Here is a 20,908-nt window from a genome sequence, read left to right on the forward strand (position 1 = left end):
TAGCATGGGATTTATCAATTCTGTGTTGGATAAACAGGTTACTGAAGGCAGATGTTTCCTGCTCTTCACTAAGACCCTAAGGCCCTTAGTTATGACAGTGCCATTAGATTCAGAGCTAAAAGCCATGTTCACATCTACTCCATTGTGTTGTGTGCTGTGGTTTGTTACTCTGTCTGTTGGACGGACAGCTTGTGGACAATGCAAAGTATGAATAAGGTAAGGTTTGCAAGTTTCACGTCTCATTCTGAGCCAATTACTCTGAGCAGATAATCCAATAGGAAATGTATAATTTCTTAGTAAACAAAAAGTACGGATGCTCCACTGCAATTCTGTATGGCAATCGTATGACTGAGTAAAGAAGCACAGTGTCTGAAAGTCACTTTTACCACAGACAAATCAGAATGCTACTTGACACTGAGTATATTAGGTAGGAGTCTGTAACATTTCTATTGATGTCATATAGGAAGCAATTCTGAAGTAAATATGTCCTGTTATCTGTTAATAAAAATCAAGTTAATTGATATACTAGCAAAACAACGTCTTTTTTTCTGGAGTATAGTTGCTTTCAGAGAAACATTCTACAAAGGAAGCTTTGCAGATATGAATCGTAAAACAATCTATTGAGGAGTAGCTAAGGCACTTAGTTTTCCCATGGTGACCTGGCTTTAACTGGGAGCACACACTGCTTGGTGCATTCTGCTAGCTGCCTCCCTGAAGCTGGTGTTTTAGCTTAGAGCTGAGCCTGCTAGGCAGAACTCATCGTGTTGTGAACGTGTGTAACAGCAAAGAATGACTGTAGTTGTGTGTGTTTCTTGCAGCTTCGTGACGAGTTAGAAAAGGGCGAGAAGGAAAGCGCAGAGCTGCAAGAGTTTGCCAACGCCATTTTACAGCAGATAGCAGATCACTGCCCTGACATCCTGGAGCAAGTCGTCAATGCACTCGAGGAGTCGTCATGACCTCGGCCGCTGGCCCCGCTGGAGCAGCACACCAACGGCCGAGCCCAGTCAGTCCAAGGAGCCATGAGAGTGGAGAGGAATGTGAAAGACAGAAAATGGAACAGAAACTTCTGGTGCACTTTTTGCAAGGAAAACAAAAACAAACAAAAACAAACACCTCTAAAAACTACAGGCTCTCTAGGTTCTTCCAGTCTATGATTAATCAGTCATGCTTATGTTCATCTTCTCACTGCCTTTCTACTTTAGCATCCAGTTCCCTGCTGACTTGTTGGTATTGGACTTTTGGATACAGCTAAGCAGAGCTCTTCTGAGTCTCCTGATCAAAGAGGGGATCCACTGTATACAAGAAGTTCTAGTTCGTCATGAGGTTGCAGATGGGTAGCCTTGCCTTTCATTCATTTATTGCTTTTTTTTTTTTTTTCTCATAAAAGCTGAAAGCCTCTATTTCATAGTGCTAAAAATTAAACTTGAGTACGCTCTGATTACGGCTCACAAATGGCCAGCATCAGCAAGCTAGCTCAGGTCTCACTGCCTATCTCAATGTTTCTTACATTCTTAAATAACATAGAGATGAAAGAAAGGTTTCCTTATTACGTTCTGTGAGTGTCTTAATCTAGCAGCTGGGAAACCAGGTAGGCATGCTGGTACTTTCTTTTACTTAGCATTAATTGTTATTGTTCAGTGATTTGACTCTGAAGCGCTGAGTGGGGCATATTTTCAGATAACAGTTTTTGTCTTTTGGCTCTTCATTTTTTTAGCTGAGTTCTTCATAGAGTCACCTAAATTCTTATTTTATAGAAAGATCTCCCCTTTCAAACAGGTGTGATCAGCAAGTCAGCTCCCAGGTTTAACTTGTATAGTTTGCCCATTGCTAATTTTTCAGGCTGTAGGCTTGTAAACACCAGCTGCCATCAGAATAGTCTTAGGCATTTTGTACATAACCAAATTGCATCATTTAGCTTAAAAATACAATTTTAAAACTAATTTAGATAAATCAGCAACACAGTTCTTACTATAATTATGAATTAATTTATTTTGGGTTAGTTTAGGTTGACAAGGAATTAGTTTGAGTTCAGAGCAAGAACCTGTTCTTATAAAGAAGAGCATCTCTGCTGGAGTTGGCACCCAGTTGAGTAGATAGGTATAAAATCACAGCTTTAGCTAAACCAGTGCAATTCTTATATGTATATAAGAGGCCTTCATCTTGCTCCCATCCATCTTTGTTGCTCATTAAAGCCCCTGCTGATAGGTAATATGACCTGAAATAGCAGGTCGGTTTGTCGTGGTAGCAATTCAGAACCCTATTTTATGAGTAGGACTTGGGTGTTCATTCTTGGGCTCTGCATTAAAGAGGACACATTTTTTTTCCTGGCTACCAATGGTTATATGCATCTGGGGGCATCTGCAGTACAGAACCATTTAACGTGTCCCCGTGTACTCCTTAAAGGAGTTTTTCCCCTTTAGCTTTCTCATATTACTTAAGAAAACAGGGGGAGGGGAAAAGGAGACCAAATAGCAACGCAGCAGGCGATGAAATCTTGGTTTTCTAGTCACCAGCTAATTATAAGGCCTCTGACTCCTGCAGCCATTGCTGTAACTCTGATTTTACAAGTTCTAGAAACATCAGCTGACCGCAGTGTCCATCCATCGTCTGTCTCTCAGTAAACTTCCCATTCAGAGCCTCCCATTCAGAGTTTAATTCCATCTGACTTACTACATTTTGAGCTTAATCACTAAACTGTTACGCTAAGTAAAATGTTTCAAACCCTTTCAGAAGAACTGGATTTCCTACGTCTTTCAAATTGGTAGCATAACTCACCTGTAGGTCTTCCACACCTTATTTTTACTCTTTGAAATGACTGATTGCTTCTAATAGAAAGGAGGTCAGCAAAAGTTTCCATGAGGGAAGGTGTACCATCTTCTTTTCAACCAGTGAAAACTGGGCAAAGCTGAAAACGTATACATCTGTGGATTATATTGGAAACTAACTAATTTGAAATGAATGAATCATACCCTAATTCATTCTACTGTGATGATTCAGAAGAAGCAGCTGTATCCATAGCCATGTCGTCTGCTGGGTAGAAATACCTAGGTCTCCAAAGAAGGGATGGCTCGCACCTTCTCCATCTTTTGAACTGACAGTGCTTTACAAATCAGGAAATGTAACTTTAGTTCTCAGTATAGCATTAGCCTGTGTCCAAAGACTTTTGTTTGTTTTATTTTTGTGGGTTTTTTTTTCTCATGTAAGAGGAGAGTAATGGGAACCTGAATGTTTGCAAGGGGGAAATACCGGAAGGCATGTAGACAGTGACTGTACATACCACTGAGCCATGCCTCATACCAGAACCACCCCTTTGGTCCTATTATTTGAGTCAGCACGTTTTGATAGGAGCTGTTGTTTTGAAATCTTTCCTCTTGCTTTTACTTCATCACCCCTAATTACTCACTCAAGGAATTTAATGCTGCCTGTAAAACCATCAGGGCCATCAGCCTAACATCATCACACTGCCACCACCACTCCTGACTATCTCATTAACTTATATGGTCAAATCTCCAGCTGCCCTGGTTCCCTGCTGTAAAACAATCCCTCTTCTGTGAGAAGCTGTGGAATTTCCCTTATCGATGGTTCAAATGACTCCTGCTTGTAAACCTCTTACTGAGATGTCCCTTGATAGTGTTCCTGCTGCAGGGGAAGGGGGAGGGATGAGAGCGAGGGGTGGTCATTTCTGGCTGTTATTTCAATTCCGTTTGTGTGCTGCGTTGCTCATACATCACAGGAAAGCTCTGAGTTTCAGCACTGGTTCCTTTGCGTCTTTAACTCAGCTGCCAGCCTGAGGCTGTGTTTCTTGGCTGAAAAGTGCCTCAGCAAAGGCATGATGCTGTCCGTGGGACCCATGCATCTGAAACCAGGTGAATCTCGCTGTTTATGCATCTCCTGGTGACTTCCTTGATTTGGTTTATCAAAAACTAGGCCAGTTTTCATACCAGCCATTTGGTCTTCTGTCTGCAAGCCACATGCTTGCTGTTCTTCCCAGCAGGATTATTGGGCCATTGCAAGTGTTCTTTACTACTGTTATCTTCTTGGGCTTCTAGACTTGCAACTTAAACACTGATCTTAGACCTCAGTGAAGTACTTTCAGGGAGAGAGCAGATCTCAGTTGGGAACAGACTTGATCCAACTTGATCTCCACTGAACTATTTCAAATAATCTCTCTGATCCTGTGTAGATACAGATCTTGTTGTGGCAAATAGTTTGAAGAACTGTGTGATCTGGGAGATGCTGCTGGCTGTGATTTAATGCAGAGTGTGGCCCGCAAAAGCTTTTCTTCTTGTTTATATGGAGTGCCACAACATTGGCCTTAGGGTAATCAAGAGATTTGGTGATCATTGTCCATCAAGAAACCACCCATTGGGCACATGGCAGAAAATTCATACAAGTGTACTTGCCATGATGCTCCTCCAGTTGTCTAACTCTCTCCAATTCCTCTGCTATCTTACATCCAGGTGTCAGCAGCCAGGAAGATGCAGTTTCCTTGTGCAACACTTCCACAGTACAGCAGTTCTGGGAAATTCTGGGGCCCCTCCTGCCTCCTGGCTTCCTGTCCAGATCCCAGTGAGCCTGGGGAAACTTACTTGTTCTTGTTTCTAATGAAGTTCCATTTGCTGCAGGAGTTGTGAAAGTCTTGATTGCTTTGTTGGTTGTTTTTTTTTCTTCCAATATGTCATTTGTAGAGAAACTGGTAGATGTAAGGACCTGAGGATCTGCCTGTAGAAAATTAAATAGATAATTTTTTTCTAGGTTTGAGCTGAAAAACAGCTCAAGCCTGTAGTCCAGGTATAGTGTAAAAGCTGACATCCCAACCATGCTTGCTGATGATATCCATGAGTCCAAGCACATATTTTCCTCTGAATCAAGCCTCATTTAAAACACTAAAAGGACATTACAACACTAGAGTTGCAGTGTGAGAACATTAGCACTATTTGTGATTGGAAGAAGATTTGGCTGGAGTGCTCCCAAAGAAAACTCTAAGCTTCTGCTATTATTTCTCACTTTGACTGCCTTTAACCAGCTTTCCCTTTAGAAAATGCCAAACTCTGGAGCATCCAGTTTTTGCCAAGTCCAGTGGATGGAAGGCGAAAGTCATGCAATGCACGAACTCTATGTGCTGTTTCCCGTTGCGCTGCTGAAATATACCTTCTCTATCAGATTTGCTGACCTTGTGGGTCTCAGTATTTTATACAAGGGAGCACTGATCTCATAGTTCTTATACGCATAACCCTGTTTTTTTAACCAAAGGGGCTCCTATTTTTGTTTGTCCTCTAATTCCCACCCATTCTGCTGCTAAAGTTCAATTTGTTGGGAAATTTCTACGGCTGATAACAGGTTAACAGAGTTGAGTCCCCACTCCTGGACTAATTGCCAGTTGTTGCCACTGAAAGGCTCTTTACAAAGGATGTAGAGAGCCATGCACTGATACCATTGCAAAAAAATATTTCACTACGTAAGTCACACGCGCATCTCTCGATGACACCGATAAAATACAAAGGGAAATAGTACAATCAAGGCATCTGATGTTAAAAGCTCTACTCAGCTCAACATCTGCACTGGAACGGGGAAATGGGGAGGAAGCAGAAGGCAATGGATAACTAACACTGCCCCAGTGAAGCTGGTGGGGTAGAAGGGTCAGGCGGAGGGTGTCCGGCGCTGCTGGCGAGAGCACTCTGCCAATCAGTCTCGTCAGCATGGCAAAAAGAATGAGTGTCGGGGGGGATTTTTAAGCAAAATTACGTTTTTAATTGTTTCTTCCACATAAATGGAAGGAACCTTATACAACGGCAAATCCTTCTGAACAAAATGGCTGCGTCCGCTGACTTTTTTAAAAAGAAAAACTGTTTCAAAACTTTTTAGTGTCAAAAGCATAAACACAGAAATCCTGACTTTTTTCCAGTGTGTGTGGTGAGTGCTGTAACCCTGTCATCAGTATCTCTCCTGACTTTTTCAGGGGCGTTTTTTCCTGTTTTGTTTTCTGCTTGTTGATATTGTCTGTGTGGTCCTAAGGCTGGGGCAGTTACCAACAATGTGTGTCTGTTGTCGGATTAAAAAAAGATAGTAGTAGAACTGAAAAAGATGTGTTTTAAAAATATATAAAAAATAAATTTCATCAAAAGGAATTCAAGTAATGAAACAACAAAGCCGTGACTCCTCCTCTCAGGACTGTACGGAAAAGGATTTGTGGGCTTATAATTATAACCAGTTGCCCTTTGCAGGCTTTTGAGGTCCAGGAGGCTTGGCCTCATTGGAAATGTTATGAACTATGTGTTGTAAATTCCTGCTTTCCCACTTTTAGACTGTACATGCCTCGTGTAGAAATGGGCAGAAAGAAAGGGGATTTTATCTTTTCTGGTATCATCGGGTGTCCCCTACAATGTGAACCATTGATGTAAATGGACCAGATTGTTTGGCCAACATGCAAGAGCCACGTGGAAGTGTAGTTTGGCTGTAGGCATGTGGGTCTATTTTCAGAGCTGCTTAGAAGGAACAACGTGAGGATAAACTGGCATGTTAACATTAAAAAAAAGCCCACACATTTTGCTTGACCTGGAATACTAGGTGAAGAACATCGTTAAATGAATGTATTTTTTCTTTCAAAGTTAACTAGCATGTGCTATTTATCCTCATTTTGCACTTCCTGTTTGGATCTTAATGAAGTAAATCAATTTTGCTTTTATATGCATCTTGGTTTCTCGGTGCTTTGGTGGGTTCGTTGCTCAAAAGATTATTTTTTCAATTTGGGCTCACAAAAAAAAAGGATTTCTTCATCCATCGTATGTAAATCTCTTTTATTATAAAACACGGTCATCAACTAAAATCCAAATCTGAAGCTAAATTGTACAAGTAGGCATCTTTCCTTCAATCTCCGTGGGCACGGCCAGGCCTCAGACCCTGTGAGATACAGGCTGCCCTCAGCCCTCAGCAGCACATGGCAGCAGCCTGGCTCAGGGCGCCTGCACTGGGCACGTCCTGAAATGTTTATTACAGTACATCTGGGGAAGTTGTGGTGGCAAATGCCTTTATCTGTTCAGATTCTGAAGGAGGATGAAAAATGGGACCATGAATGGGGAAATAACTTCTAGTGCTAGTCTAACATGCTGCTCCTAGCTCACTAGAAAAGCACGTTGCTGTTTTCCTCCAAGTCAGTACATAATGAGGGCCCCACTCCAGGTTCTGGCTCACCAAGTGTTTGGGGGCAATCCAGAGGATTGCCCTAAGGGTTAAAAAAACCGCGGTGGGATGGGATACTCCATCCTCTCTGCAGACATGGATCCCTCATTTGCTTTGGAAGAGATGTGTTGCACTTTAGTGGAGGGGGAGAAAGGCTTTGGGTATGGGATCTGGTGTACTTGGATTCCTTTTGGAAATAGCAGCGGGAGACATTGATGTCCGTGATGCAAGTGCGCACGCTGCCTTCAACTTGTATGTGTTTTATTGCTGGAGTCATGTTACTGACAGGATAATGAAATTGCAAAGAAAATGTGTTATATTCAACTTTGCCTTGATAATATAAACACTTTGTTCTTTTTTTTTTTTTTTTTTCTTCTTTTTTTTATTCACAGACTAAGTTCATCAGGAAATTATAAAATTATTTAAAAGTTCTGTGCCATTGTCTTTCATTTCCAGTGAATCCCAGTGTGTCTCTCCCAGTGCCCCCACTGCACATGATCAAGTCAGAGGACCGGGTGGCTGCATGGTTGTTCCTTGAGACCAGGCTTAGGGTCAGACCCACTCCCCCTCCATTCCTTTTGGGGCTGTCCTGTGACCTTGGCAGGGTGGGTGGGCACAGGTCAAGTTGCTGCAAGATGAATATGAGTGAGCACTGATGTAGGGGTGTCCCCCATGCCTTGGGATCACACCAGCCAAATAAGTGGAGATGAAGCAACTATGTTTACAGTGAGCCATTCCCTTTGTCTCTCTCTCACCTGTTTTCCAAATAAACACGACTCCAAGGTTGCTAACGAGTGATTGAATCCCAGATACACATTCAGCACTGAGCCTATTTCAGAATAGAGTCATATAGACTTGGAAAGACTTGAAGTGCAAAGGCTAGCAAGGCTGCCTCACACAGCATGCTGTCCATGAGTTCTGAGCACAAGTCCTGTCCCCAGAGCACCTTCAGACACTGCAGGGCTGCAGCTTGTCACCAGGGGTGGCCTGTGCCCCCTGCAGCGCTGGAGGAAACGGGTTCAACCCGGTGTTCTGCTTCCAGCTGCATTTTGAAGACACAGGAGATTGCCTGAGTAATGTCACTATAAAATCTCATTTTTCTCGCATTTCTTAACTGCTCTAAAAGAGAATAGCGTTGCAAAACCAGGTCCCAGTGGTAGAACAATGTCCATTTTAAATGCACTCCACCAGATTCTCTGCAGCTATCCCAAAGCCCTGGGAGATGACTTCCCTACATCAGGACAATTTCTAATGAATTTCACTTGTAAAGCCTCTCTGTTTCTTCCCTCTTTTGTCTGTCCACACAGCAGATTTTTCTCTGGGACGTTCTACTGGCCATGTCCCTTCTGCTCACTGTAGATTTATCATTTTGAGGGGCTCTTCAGACCCCAACTAACTGCTTCTGTGGGGATGACCTCATACACTACAGCAAAAAGCCCCCTGCGCTCAGGGCCTGCAGAGTCCCTTCCCTCTGCTAATTGAATCTCTATCACTTGGTCTTCAATCAAACGCATAAAGCTGCATGTGGAAAAAGGATACACAGGGATTAAGGGTCTCCAGAGCTTTGAGAGGAAGAACCCATTGGCCTTTCGGTGCCTAGTCTGCTTTGTGTTCGGGTGAGCGTCTGGCCAGGAAAGGGCCTTCATGATTCCAATCAGGCCAGGGTGTGCCTGACTTACAGGGGAGCCCAGATGAGCTGAATGAAACCACATGCCACATAAATTTAACTGATTGCTGTACAATGATGGGCTGGCAAGTGGGCCCAGTGTCCCATCCCAGGACAAGCATGGGGCAAGGAGGTGTGGGCAGCAGGGCTGTGGGCCTGCAGGGCTCGGCTGGGCCAGCTGCTCAGCAAGCTGCTTGCTGTGTCCCTGCAGGCAGGCTCCTGTTTGGGATGGCCCCTAACAATAATCCTGTTTGTGCCACAGAGCAAAGATGCCAAATCCCTTTTGTGCATTTGTGCTTCAGGTTACATGTCATGGGTTGTGCAGTAAAACACAACGAGGCATCTAAATAAAATTGTCCGTGTTGACTGCTGTTAGTGAGACAAAAAACAGGCGAGGCCACAGTGGAGATGGAAAATGATCAGCCCTGTGATCAAACACGCACAGAATGTTTTACAGTGTTTTCCTCTCTCACTTGGTGTGCATTGCAAAGGTGGGTTAGAGTGCAAGGGGCCTCACAGAGCAGCCTCACGTCCCCATGCATCTTCCTGAGGAGTGTGACACTTGCCCCTGTCTCATCTCTAAATTAAGCCGGTCAGGGAAACTGCTGAAACCACCTCAGAGAGCAATCAATGTGTTTTGGAGCTCCTGTTTCCAACAGCGTTTGTGCTGCCCTGGTTCATTTTGCTTATGCAGATTGATGCTACAGAGACACATCAGCTGCACTGCGCATGTGCAGCATTACCCAAAACAGTCATTGCAAACTGATTGCCTGAGCTAATGAGGTGATCTGCATTTGGCTAGTGACCCTTAGGCTGGGGCTTTGAGATATCCACTCTTCTCACTGGGCTTCAGGATGTTTAAAAATTGTGGGCCAATGGCCAAAATCTGCCTTCTGCTGTCTCAAAAGGCCCTAAAACTAAAGAAAGAGAGCACTCCTCAAGAAAGCAAACGCATTGTAGCTGCACATAATAAACACAATTGTTAAAAAAAAAATTCCTTGTCAAGCAGAGAGAGACAAACATCTTCTTGAATACACTGATGATCCATCCGACTGGTGAGCCAGCTGGGCCCTGCAAGAGCCCTGGGTTCTGCTGCTACAGCCAGTGGTTCTGAGGCTTAAAATCTGGGTGCTTCTAAGCGTGTAATCAGTCACATTTGCCAAAACCATTACAATTGCAAACACTAGGACAGTCCTGGATGAGTCACCAAGAAGTTAAATATTAGGCTCAGGATCCACAGTCCTTTTGCATGTCACTCCATTCACAGGAACTCAGTTCCCGAAATGTCTGCAGATGCAAACCTCGTGACACAGCAAGTTACGTCACTTGGTTTCCTTGCGTTGGGAAAAAGGAAGGGCTGCTGACCCAGCTTGGAGCCCCTCCTGAAAAGATTTTTATTCAGCTAGAGTAAACCCTTCATTTTCTGTAATGGCTCACCGTTTGGAGAACCACGAGCCTTGGAATGTATACAAACGCTCTTAAACTCTGCTATATAACACATGGAAAATGTCTTTAGCTTCAGACAATGCATCATCTGTAGCCCAACACACTGACACACATGTGTACGTGTATCTCTGTGCATCTGTGTACATCTGTGCAAAAGAATATGTACTTATATACATACATCTGCACACTGGAAATCGTGTTTAAAGGATGCTAAGCTTGCAATGCCAAAGGTCTGGAAATTAGAAAATACATGACTCCATGCCTGATGGGTCTATGATGGAATTTTTGGTCATGCATTTACACAACCAAATTTCAAAGAATGATAGAATCATTTGAGTTGGAAAGGACTCTAAAAGGCCATCTGGTCCAACCCCCCTGCAGTGAACAGGGACACCCACAGCTAGATCAGGTTGCTCAGAGTTCCATCCAGCCTGACTTTGAGTGTCTCTAGAGATGAGGCATCCATCCATTTTTCTTCTGGACTTTCCTTCATTATATGTGCAGGATGAACTGATTTATTCAAACCAGCAATTACATAAGCCTCAGCACTGAGGTTATCTGTGCTTTTCCCAAGGCCACCAGTTCTGCATTGCAAGCCTCTCGTTACTTTGATTCTGTAAATTGTCCCTCACATCAGTGACCTACGACACCAACAGGCTGCCCCTATAAGGAATTGCCTCAGAGAAAGAATTGCCATATTTTTCAAGAGACATAAATTCAAATCTGCTTTGTCTTGAGTCCTAAAAGAATCAGATCCTGACATTTGGGAAGACCCAGACTTCAAATTCCACAGCTCACAAATGTCTAGAGCAGGGATTTAGTCTGGCAGAGTATATAAAAATATATCAACCAGATCCAGAGCTGAAATGGGGATCATCTCTCTTTTTCTTAGGTCAATGAGAAAAATCTTTCTATTCTGGGGCTATATGCATCAAGCACCTACTTGTGTGCTTTGCACAGCTTAGTGCAAAGTAAGTGTAAAAATGTGATCTAATTCCCATTAGCCACACACCTGTACATGTCCAAGCCTTCAGCCTGTGTTGGCACTTGTCTCCTGCTCTTGGCTGAGCTGTCTGACTCTCCTCCGCCAAACAGGTGCCAGGGATGTGCAAGGCCACAAATCCCCCGCAACTCAGCAGCTCACAACGTGAGCACCCCTGATCCTACACCATACCTAGGCTGAGGGCAGCCTGCACACAGGCACCTCCCTACGCTTGGGTCTTTGAACCTGAACTGCCCCCACCTGGTTTCTATTACCAGAACTCCCCTATTGGAGGTAACTCATCTGAGGCTGTGAGGTAGTTAAAGACTTAGCAGGGCAGGGGGGAGATCCAGTTTGAAGTTAACGTGGAGGAGTAGTGATGGTCTTCCTCTGTTCTTCCTGTCTCTGGTGGTGATTGTTGAAGTTTGAGCAAAGGTGTGACTATCAGGGATACTCTGAATTACTGCTCCTGAACTCAGGGTACGTACTGATGCCCCTTGCTGTAGTCAAGGAGCACAGTGTGGCTTCGGGGCTGTTTGCTGTCCAAGCTGCTGCCGTGTGAAGTGCAGCTAGGCCATGGCAACGCCTACCTGAGCCAGCATGCTGTTTGCAGGAGGGCATTCTGTGCATCACTTACCATGGAACAGATCAAACACAGAAGCTCAAGAACACTGTCACTCCACCATGGCTAGGCAGCCTGGACATTTCCAGCAGTCACTTGATATTAGATATGAAACCCTCCCTAGGTCACTTTCAGCAGCAGATCCCACTCTATTCTTAGGAGATAGCATTGTGTTGGGTTATCGTGAGTGGGGATGAATGCAAGGCTTTGGCCAAAGCGTGCCGCTTGTGTCTGGCTCTGCCTGTCCTGGGCAGTGCACAGCTGAGGCAGACCATCTTCATTACAGGCTGCCGTTCAGCACAAGATAGGAATCTCCCACTGAAGGTGGCAGTGAGATTGCTTGGCCCTCCTTCACCTTCCTTCCTTGCTGTTGTTGCTGCTTTTTTGTTTAATGCTTTCTAGTAGCCTGCAGCTGAAGTGGTAGCAGAGGAATTAATGGGCCTGCATGCAGCTTGGCTCCATTCCCAAGATGTCTTTTTTGTCCACGGTGAATATTCATGTTTTTGCAATCTCAGGGCTCCCAGAAGAGTAAAATGGACAAGAATAAGTGAGGAGTCATGCTGCTATTTTGATTCTCCGAATAGGAGTAGGACTTACAACAGAGAAATGTATGGACATACAGGAATTTCAGCTGAGAATGATATACAAGGCCATGGCAAGGCCTTCCTGCTTGGAAGCTAACTCACTTCCAATTTTTTAGTACTGTCAGCTTTCAGCGCATCTCAGAAAACAGTGCCTATTTTTTTACCTTATGCTTAACAGTTCTGCATTTCAATAAGGTGGTTTTGCTGGCTACTTTTGTTGGCCCACAAAGTTATCATCAGATGGATGTGGCAAATGGAGGAGCTGCAGGCCAGAGCAAGGGGTGTTGCTGGTCCTCAAGACGGGAACCGAACTGCTCTGCCCACTCTGGCTTCTGCACGCTTTGGGATTGCTTTCTGTCATACAGTGCTGTGAGGTCACCAGGGTTTTTTGCAATGATTTGAGGCTGAGCTGGGCACAGTGACTTCAAGGTGGCAGTGGAAGGCTGCTCTGGGCCCTTATGGCTGGAGGCTTTCATTTGAACACAATGTGAGTGAAGTGATGACTCCTGAAAACAACAGCGGCAGCACAATTATTTATGTTCAGCTGTCAGAAGAGTAGATCAAAGCTATCTATAGAGCTGCAGACAACATCACCGCGGATGACCCAGAGGCTCCCTTTGTGTGAGGTGACAGACTGGAGCATGACTTCACTGGGAAACCAGTCTAAGGCCCACACAGCAAAGTCATCCCAGCTAACGCTGACCCAGAGCTTTTCTTTGCGTTTGCTTACAGCTGAGCAGCAACAGGGGTTAGGAAGGATGACGCCGACTTTCCCTGTTTTTGTTTTTCTGGTAGGAGACCTTGTTCAGCACAACAATATCGCTTGTGCTCATCATTACGTGTGCAGCCTTCAGATGCTATCTCAGCAAGTTCAGACACGATGGAGACCTTTGAGCCGCGTGGCTGCGGGGTGTGTTGCAGCCTGGTGTTGTGTGGGATTGTTTTGGAACCCCATGGCCATGTGAGGAGTCAGAGTGGCAGTAATGGCTTCTTGCCCAGCTCAGAGCCAGACCTAAAGCTCTTCCTGCTGCTCAGGTATCTCAAAGCACATCCTGACTGAAGTGCTGACACTGTCAAATGCCAACAGGGAAGAACCAAGGAACTTTAAGAAAAGGTAAAGGGCAAACTGACAAAAGGAGAAATTAAAGCTCATCTTCTCCCTTGCCCTCACCAGGGCTCTGTCCACACCACCACGTGCAACTCAGTTCAGCAACTCAGTCCAACAAAAAGGGCAAGAGAAGCCTGCAGGTTTAGCTGCCATGTGCAGGTTCCTGTAGCTCACTGACAATGAATGATGCGGTCACCCCTAATGCACAACTATATGTATTCCTTAAGTACCAGCAGAGATAGATCTGGGCCCTTTGCACCCAACAGCTCACTCATTCTCTGCAGATCGCTGTGGACAGGTTATTCAAACTTCTACAGAATGGTTTATAGACCAACCACATCCTGAAGGTGTTAAACAAGACATCATAATCTTTCATGACACTTGGTTCTTCAAATCACAGCTCCTGAAGTCCTGCAATGGAAAGAACATTTGCACTTTTGTACACTTGCATGTACAAAAAAAAAAAAAAAAAGAATGCCAGCTCTCACTGCTGGAGAGAAGAAAAATGAAGCTTCAGTGAACTGGAAAGCTTCAGAAATAAGAATGAAATGGGCTAAACAAAAAACCAAAAGCCTCCTGAGTGAAAACAAGGCCTTGTGCGTGACAGCAAATATCATGTTTAGGGGCATGAATCATGGGGCTTGGGGATTTTTTTCTTTGCAGGTGTGTGTGATTACAGTCACAGGATCTGCTGAAGCATTTAGTGAGTTTTGGCTTAACCTTTAGATGCCATGACCAGTGTCAAGCAGTGGGCGTTTTGTGTATCCTGGAGGATTCGTATCTCAAGCAGCAAATTCAGCCGTGATTTCTTAAGGAAGTTGACTAGAGAGAATACAGAGCACAAAAGCAATATAACTTAAACCAAACAGGGCAACTCTGTCCTTGATTTTACCTTCACAAGCATATGTGACTGCAATCTGAACTAAAACTTATTGGCTTATATGCCTTTAGCTCCTTATGTGCATAAACACACGCACGGGTACCTTCTCCTAATTGATCCCTTGAAATGTGCCAAATGAACAGCAGTATTTGTGTGCAGCTCTTTGTCTGGTGCCTCAGCTCTTAGACCATGTTCAACACAATATCTGAGTGTCTATGAAAAGAACCATTATCTGCCACGTGGTATCTTCCCCTTTCATATCTTGTGGCTGTGCTGGTGCTTCAGTTATTATAATTTCCTTCTCTGCCTATTTTATGTGCTTTAATTCTGGTATTTGTGTAAGCCCATATATTACCGATGCTAAATATGTTTGTTTAAAAGCCACAATGTCTAAGAACTGTATTTATATTCCCTCTGGGCTTACACTGTGAAGGTGAGACTACTAACCAAAGAGATTTGTCATCAAAGGATGCTTTGCAGCCAACAAAACATAATAGCTTTCACACAAAGGTTTTATTGTCATTTGGTTTGTGAGCAGCAAAGCCGTGGAGGCCATCCCAAACCTGGCTTAAGCTCTGTAGTTCATCTCTGTGCTTTGTGGGACCCTAAAGTAAATCACAGAATAATATCACGTAATCACAAAGGTTGGAAAAGACCTCTAAGACCATCTAGTCCTGCTGACCCATCACCACCATGCCCACTAACTCATGTCCTCAGTGTCATATCTATCCTTTTCTTGACCACCTCCAGGTACAGTGACTCCACCACTCCCCTGAGGCAGGAAGCACACTGCGGTTTCTCTGCCTCTATTCAGTGCTCATCCCAGGGCTGTATGAGCTCTGCCCACAGCAGTTGTGCACCCAGCAGGCACGCAGGGTGTCCCTCTGCTATGCCACCCTCCCTGTCCAGGCTCTGCCCGCTTCCCAAGCACCTCGGTGGCACCAGTCGCACCCTCCCAGCTTGGTGTTGTCAGCACATTCCCTGTCACCTGCCCCACCAGCAGCGTGTCACCCGCCCCAGAAGCCAGCTTGCATCACCCCGTGCCAGTGGCAACATGGAGAAGCAAGGGAGCGGCTGGGGAGGACAAGGGTACCCACTGATCTTCCAGTCATTTCCAGCATGCAGGTGGGAGATCCCTATGGAAAGGAAATGTCCCTGCAGTGTCAGGGCGGTGAACGCAGAGATGGGGTTGCAAACAACCACCATGGGCTGTGAGATGGGTCCTAGAGCCAGGCAGGGAGAGGGGTTGCCTCCATTAGCCCCAGTCTCAGCCTCTCCCCATTGGTGTGAACCCACTTGCTCGGCATGGTACATGGGAACAGACACAATGCACGGGCAGTGTGCTTCCTTCTCAATCTGCGGTTATTCTGCAGCGTTAATCCCAGTGGTTATCAGGAGACTAGTCCACTTTCTTGTTCCTGCTAAAGGAGAGAAGCCTACCTTGCTTTCAGAGGTAGAAATTATTGAAGAAAGTTTAAATGAGGGGACAAAGAAATTGTGAACGGAGGGGGCTGCTGCTGTGCCAGAGGGGTGCATGACAACAAACAGGAGCTATGGGGTCCCATTTGCCTCTGGCAGAGCCTCATGGGACATCTCACTGGATTTATAGGACTTCAGCATCACATCACCGATCTTGATGCAGGACCCAGCAGGGAGGCAAACACTGCTGCCCCTGCTGAAGACAGTGGTGCAGTTGATACCACAGACCGTATTTAATTATGCTATGGAGCTCGTTACCACAGGAAGCAGCTGAGGCCAAGAATTAAGTAAGGCTTGAGGAAGGGATCAGCCATTTCAACAGACAACGAGAATATCCAGAGTTGTCATAACTCATGCCGATAAAAATTTTGGAGAGGATGTACAACTCTTCACCTTGGGGTCTAAGCCAAGCAGAAGAGACTGAGGGCCTTGGTGTGAGAGGAGCGGGACTGGGGCAGATTACCTCACCGTCTGACTATGGCCGGGGGCCTGAGCCCCCGCTAACCACGTAGCCCCGGGACTGCTAGGGACATCTCCCATCTTCCTGGCTTGGGGACAGCATCCACCTGGCCAACGGGAGAGAGGGATGGGGTGAAACCTGACATGGTCCTGGTCACCCCTCGAGGTACCACAAGGACCTTCCCCTGGTGCCAAGCAGCACTGGGAGCTGATGGGACTCATGTGGAAGGCCACTCCTGCTGGCAGGAGCTACTGGCTGGGGGCCGCTGAGGAGGGCAGTTACACTTTAACTCACTGAGCCCCTGGAGCCTGCTGCTGGGAGTGTCGGTGTAATGATTAAAGCGCTGACCGAGGCGGCATGAACTCTGCATGGTCTGGCTGCTGGGTTACGTGGTGGCAGCAAGTCACGGCTTCACACACTGCAGCCACCAGGTCCACCTGGGTATGACTGTCCTTCAAATCCCTGTGGCTCACAGAGAGGGTATCACTATTTGATTTCTACGTATTTTAGACCTAATAAATGGCTCAGCTCAGCCCTTCATACAGGGACGAGAGGAAGAAGAGAAAGGAGCTGAAAGGAAGAGGGTTGCCATAGGAGAAGTCCAGGAGCCCTTGCCCTGCCCCTCAGCCCGTGGAACTCAGCATCCAGAAATGCAGCTCCAGACTTTCAGTCCTGCTACGGGTGCCTGACAGGCCCAGCACAGCTGTGCTTCCCAGAGGAGGGGTAAACTGGACAGAGGACAGAAGGTAAACTGACCCAATAGCAGTGCAGCAGTGCCTGTGCAGGAGCCGCAGGCCACCGCACGAGGTTGGCAATGAGCATTACTGGCTGTCTCTGTTTGACCTCAGAGAAGTGCAGCCACCAGCAGCACCACCAGATGCAGGAATTACTTTCAGGGATACTTTGAGTGCATCACCAAGGTAAGGAAAAGCAAACACACATTGTGCAGTTGCTGCATTACCCTCTGTGCCAGTGCAGGGGAAGAGCGTGCTTGGGGCACCCATCTCTGCTGGCAGCAGCTTCTGTCCATGCTGTGCACTCCCTACTTGGCTCCCACCTCTGGTCAGTGCAGGGTGTCCGTGAGTCCAGGATGGATTTGACTAGGTGATGTCAGACCAGATGAATCCTGGTTTAATTGACCATGGGTGAAATTGTGCTCTGATGGTTAATGTTATACTTGGGTCTGGGAAAACTACTGCACAATCATAGCAATTAGAGCTGGAAATGATTCAAGTCATCTAATTTATTTCCTCTCTCCCCCCGCATTGTCTCTCCCAGGGATGGGGCAGTATGGTTCCCAACTACGTGTACCCCTGTGCTCTGTCCCATCCTGTCTCACTGACTCAAGGAGTAGAGCATCCACGTGTCCTTGTGGGAGACAATTCCACAGCTTGAAAGACGTCAACGTGAGAAAATGTTTCAGAAGTTTAGTCTATATTTCCTTTTGTGGAGTGCCACAAATTCTCAGGTCGTGAGCTTTACGCCTCAAGGAAACTGGCTGCTTCCCACGAAAGCAGTGGCTGGGAATAAGGTGGTGGTTTCCTTTGGAGTTTTCAGGGGCAGGTAGAGAACATGGGGTGGGTCAATGAAGGTTTTCACACCTGCAAGGCAGGTCAGATAAGGTAACTTGTCTGGAATGAACCCTCCTTTGGCAGAAGATGGAGATATATGTATTTTTTTCCATTTCCAGATGTATATTCCATGAATTCCACCTTGACTCATGAAAGTCTCACTGCTGGAAATTTGTTCAGCTCCTCCAAATTTACCCCCTTTAGCTTGCTCCTATCACTGCCACTAAAACCACCACAGGAGTGTGGAGCTAATCAAAGAACAAAAAGCATCTGTTCTGGAGGAAGGAGTAGCAGAAACCCCTTGAAAGGTGACACGGAATGGGCATGGGGTTGGACTCCACTGCATGCAGAGAGGACTATGGGGAAATTTATTGTGCAGAGGCAATGGGGACAGAGTCAAAGAATCATTAAGGCTGGAAAGGACCTCTTATCTCATCCAGTCCAACTGCCAGTCCATCCCCACTATGCCCACTAACCATGTTCCTCAGTGCCACAGCCACATGGCTTTTGAACACGTCCAGGAACAGTGATTCCACCGCCTCCCTGGGCAGCCTTTTCCAATGCATCACCACTCGTCAGGGTAAGTTTTTCCTAACATCCAACCTGAACATCCCCTGGTACAACTTAAGGCCAGAAGCAACACCCAAAGGGATAAGGGCTTATGAGCACAACAAAAACTAGACTGGGACAACATCTATGTTATGAAAAGTCGGAGCCATATTACTTCCTGATGATAAGGTCTCCTGCTTCTGAAGAGGGCCTGACAGCACCACTATTATGGTAAAAAGAAAGGAGCAGCATGAAGATGACTGGAGCCATAGAAGTGCTTGTGCTCTCAGGGAGCTGCATTAAACAATTTTTTGCAATTGATCAGATGTAGCAGCATCCTTGGTGTGCCGTGACATGTCTCCCACCAACATTAGTCACAGCTGAGTCTCTGACTGTAAAGTTCAAACCACAACCAGTTCCAGTTGTGGACCAACTCATTATTAAATCAATGAGTCTTAATCACCTCATGACATCTTGCAAAGAACATCTGGATGACAACTGATGCTACATAGGAGCCCCTCCTGCCGGCAGTTGTTGCCCCTGGTGCCCAGTGAGGAGCAGCCCTGGCCGCATTCACATGCCGCTTCCATCTTCCCGTGATGACCTGCAGTGGGTTGATGTTCTGGATGAAGCACACCTGGGGGGAAATAAGATGAAAAGAAGGCAACCAACCACTCTCCTAGAAAGAAAATCATTACAGATTATTTTGGCAGAGAAGACAATGTAAAGCCACAGGTAGTTTGCTCTCTTCACCCAACCCCACAAGGACCTGTGACCAGCTTATCTATGGAAGTCCATTCTTCCTCATGGGTTACACCAAAACCAGCATGGGCATTCAATAAGCCAAGATCTTTCTGAGTAAGCTTTTAAGCAGCACGTACACCCAGTTCTACCTCTCTGTCCCTGCTGCTGGTTCTGCAGTGGTTCTGCTGTCCCCTCCTATCACCTCTAGCCCTGAGATATCATAGGACATGGAGCAGTCCCAGCACTCCAGTGGCACAGTATCAGAGGCAGCGATGAGGACCCCAAGCCTTCTGACCCACTGTGGCCAGCTGCCCCTTGTCACACAACAGTGGAAATGCATGTCACTCGACAGAGCAAGCCACCCGCCACCATGCCCCAGGTTGCTCCTCCTCACACCTATAGTTGCCCCAAGGGGGACCTCACAGTTCAGTGGCTCCCCAGACAGCCACATCTGCACTCTGAAGCCCAAACATGCAAAGCTGAAACTCTGACAGAGGAGCACCATAAAGCAGCTCCACCTTTGGATGGATAAAAGCTGGTACCCAGCATTTCCTGCAGCCAGCTGCAATTTCAGGACAGCATTTCCCCTCTAATTAGTTGGCATTTGCTGTCCCAGCTATTATCTTCCTCGTTATGTACCACTGGAGACAATGGGTCCTTATTTCCTGCCACAAGCACCAGGTTACTGTTTACCTCCAGCTGCACCTCTTCTATCCCCCTGCTCACATTAAAAGAAAGTATCTCTAATGACTGCTGTAATGGGAATGGCTAGTTGTAAACTAAGACATGGAGAGCCTGCAATCAGTGGCACTGCATCCTGCGCCCCAGCCCTCACCTGCTCTTCTCCAAAAGCTCATGTGGGCGTTCCCACTGGGAACACACACAGATCCTTGGGGTTGTTTGCAAACAGATGCTTGTGCATGGATACGTGGCTGGAGCAGCATGATCCCAGCCTGGGCCAGGTGCTTCCCCAGTGTGACTCCATCCTGATGCCCACCTGCATGTGGATGTGAGAGGCATGGGTCTGGCTTAGCTGCTCCTTGTACTTCATGCCACGCTCTGGAGCTCCCACTGCACAGAGACTTTGGATTGCAGACATCATGGGGCCCTGAGATAGGGATCCCAGTGCAACAAGTGTAAATCCTGGCTTTGTGCAGCCATTGGGCTGCCACCCAGCTTGGAGGCCAGACAAATAACTCTGTGTATATGCTCACTTCCCAGCCACGCCAAGGGCTGGGCACCACACTCAGCGATTCCCATGTCAAGACACGGTGATCCCACACATACCCCTTGGCCACCCCCTGCTCCTATCAGGGCAAGACAGAATCTGGCAGTGAATCTGTCGAGTGTAATGGGTGCAGAGGCAGGGGAAAGTCCCTCGACGTGATGCCAGCCATGTGGGCACGGGGTGGCTTTGACCGCTGGGAACCAGCCCCCCCGACAGCTTCACACTGCCCCGGCACCCGGTAGGTGAGGGGGGAGGCGGCCGTTCGCGCCCCACGGCAAAAGCTGCGGCGGCAGCGACCCGCGGGCGGCCCGGTGCCTCTGGGGAGTCTCCCCGTCCCACTCCACCACTCCGGGCCGGCGGCGCGGAGCTCCCCGCCGGCGGCGCCCCGGGTCCGGCCCCTCGCCGCCGCC

The 20,908-nt window shown here is 46.6% G+C and overlaps 1 protein-coding gene across 6 annotated transcripts in view; it reads left to right on the forward strand.

Annotated features, from left to right (window-relative positions):
* The window catches only part of ERC1 (ELKS/RAB6-interacting/CAST family member 1), a 294,250-nt gene extending 286,714 nt beyond the window's left edge, over nt 1-7,536 (forward strand). For all 6 annotated transcript variants that reach the window (XM_042889766.1, XM_042889771.1, XM_042889768.1 and 3 more), the window contains one exon: nt 819-7,536. In XM_042889766.1, coding sequence (XP_042745700.1) covers nt 819-956 — 138 coding nt within the window. In that variant the 3' untranslated portion in view covers nt 957-7,536. The remainder of the gene's footprint in view (nt 1-818) is intronic.
* The last annotated feature ends 13,372 nt before the right edge of the window (nt 7,537-20,908 follow it).

Source organism: Lagopus leucura, unplaced genomic scaffold, assembly GCF_019238085.1.
Source record: "Lagopus leucura isolate 7727_CA_CO unplaced genomic scaffold, USGS_WTPT01 Super-Scaffold_100159, whole genome shotgun sequence".
In the NCBI taxonomy this organism is placed as follows: domain Eukaryota; kingdom Metazoa; phylum Chordata; class Aves; order Galliformes; family Phasianidae; genus Lagopus; species Lagopus leucura.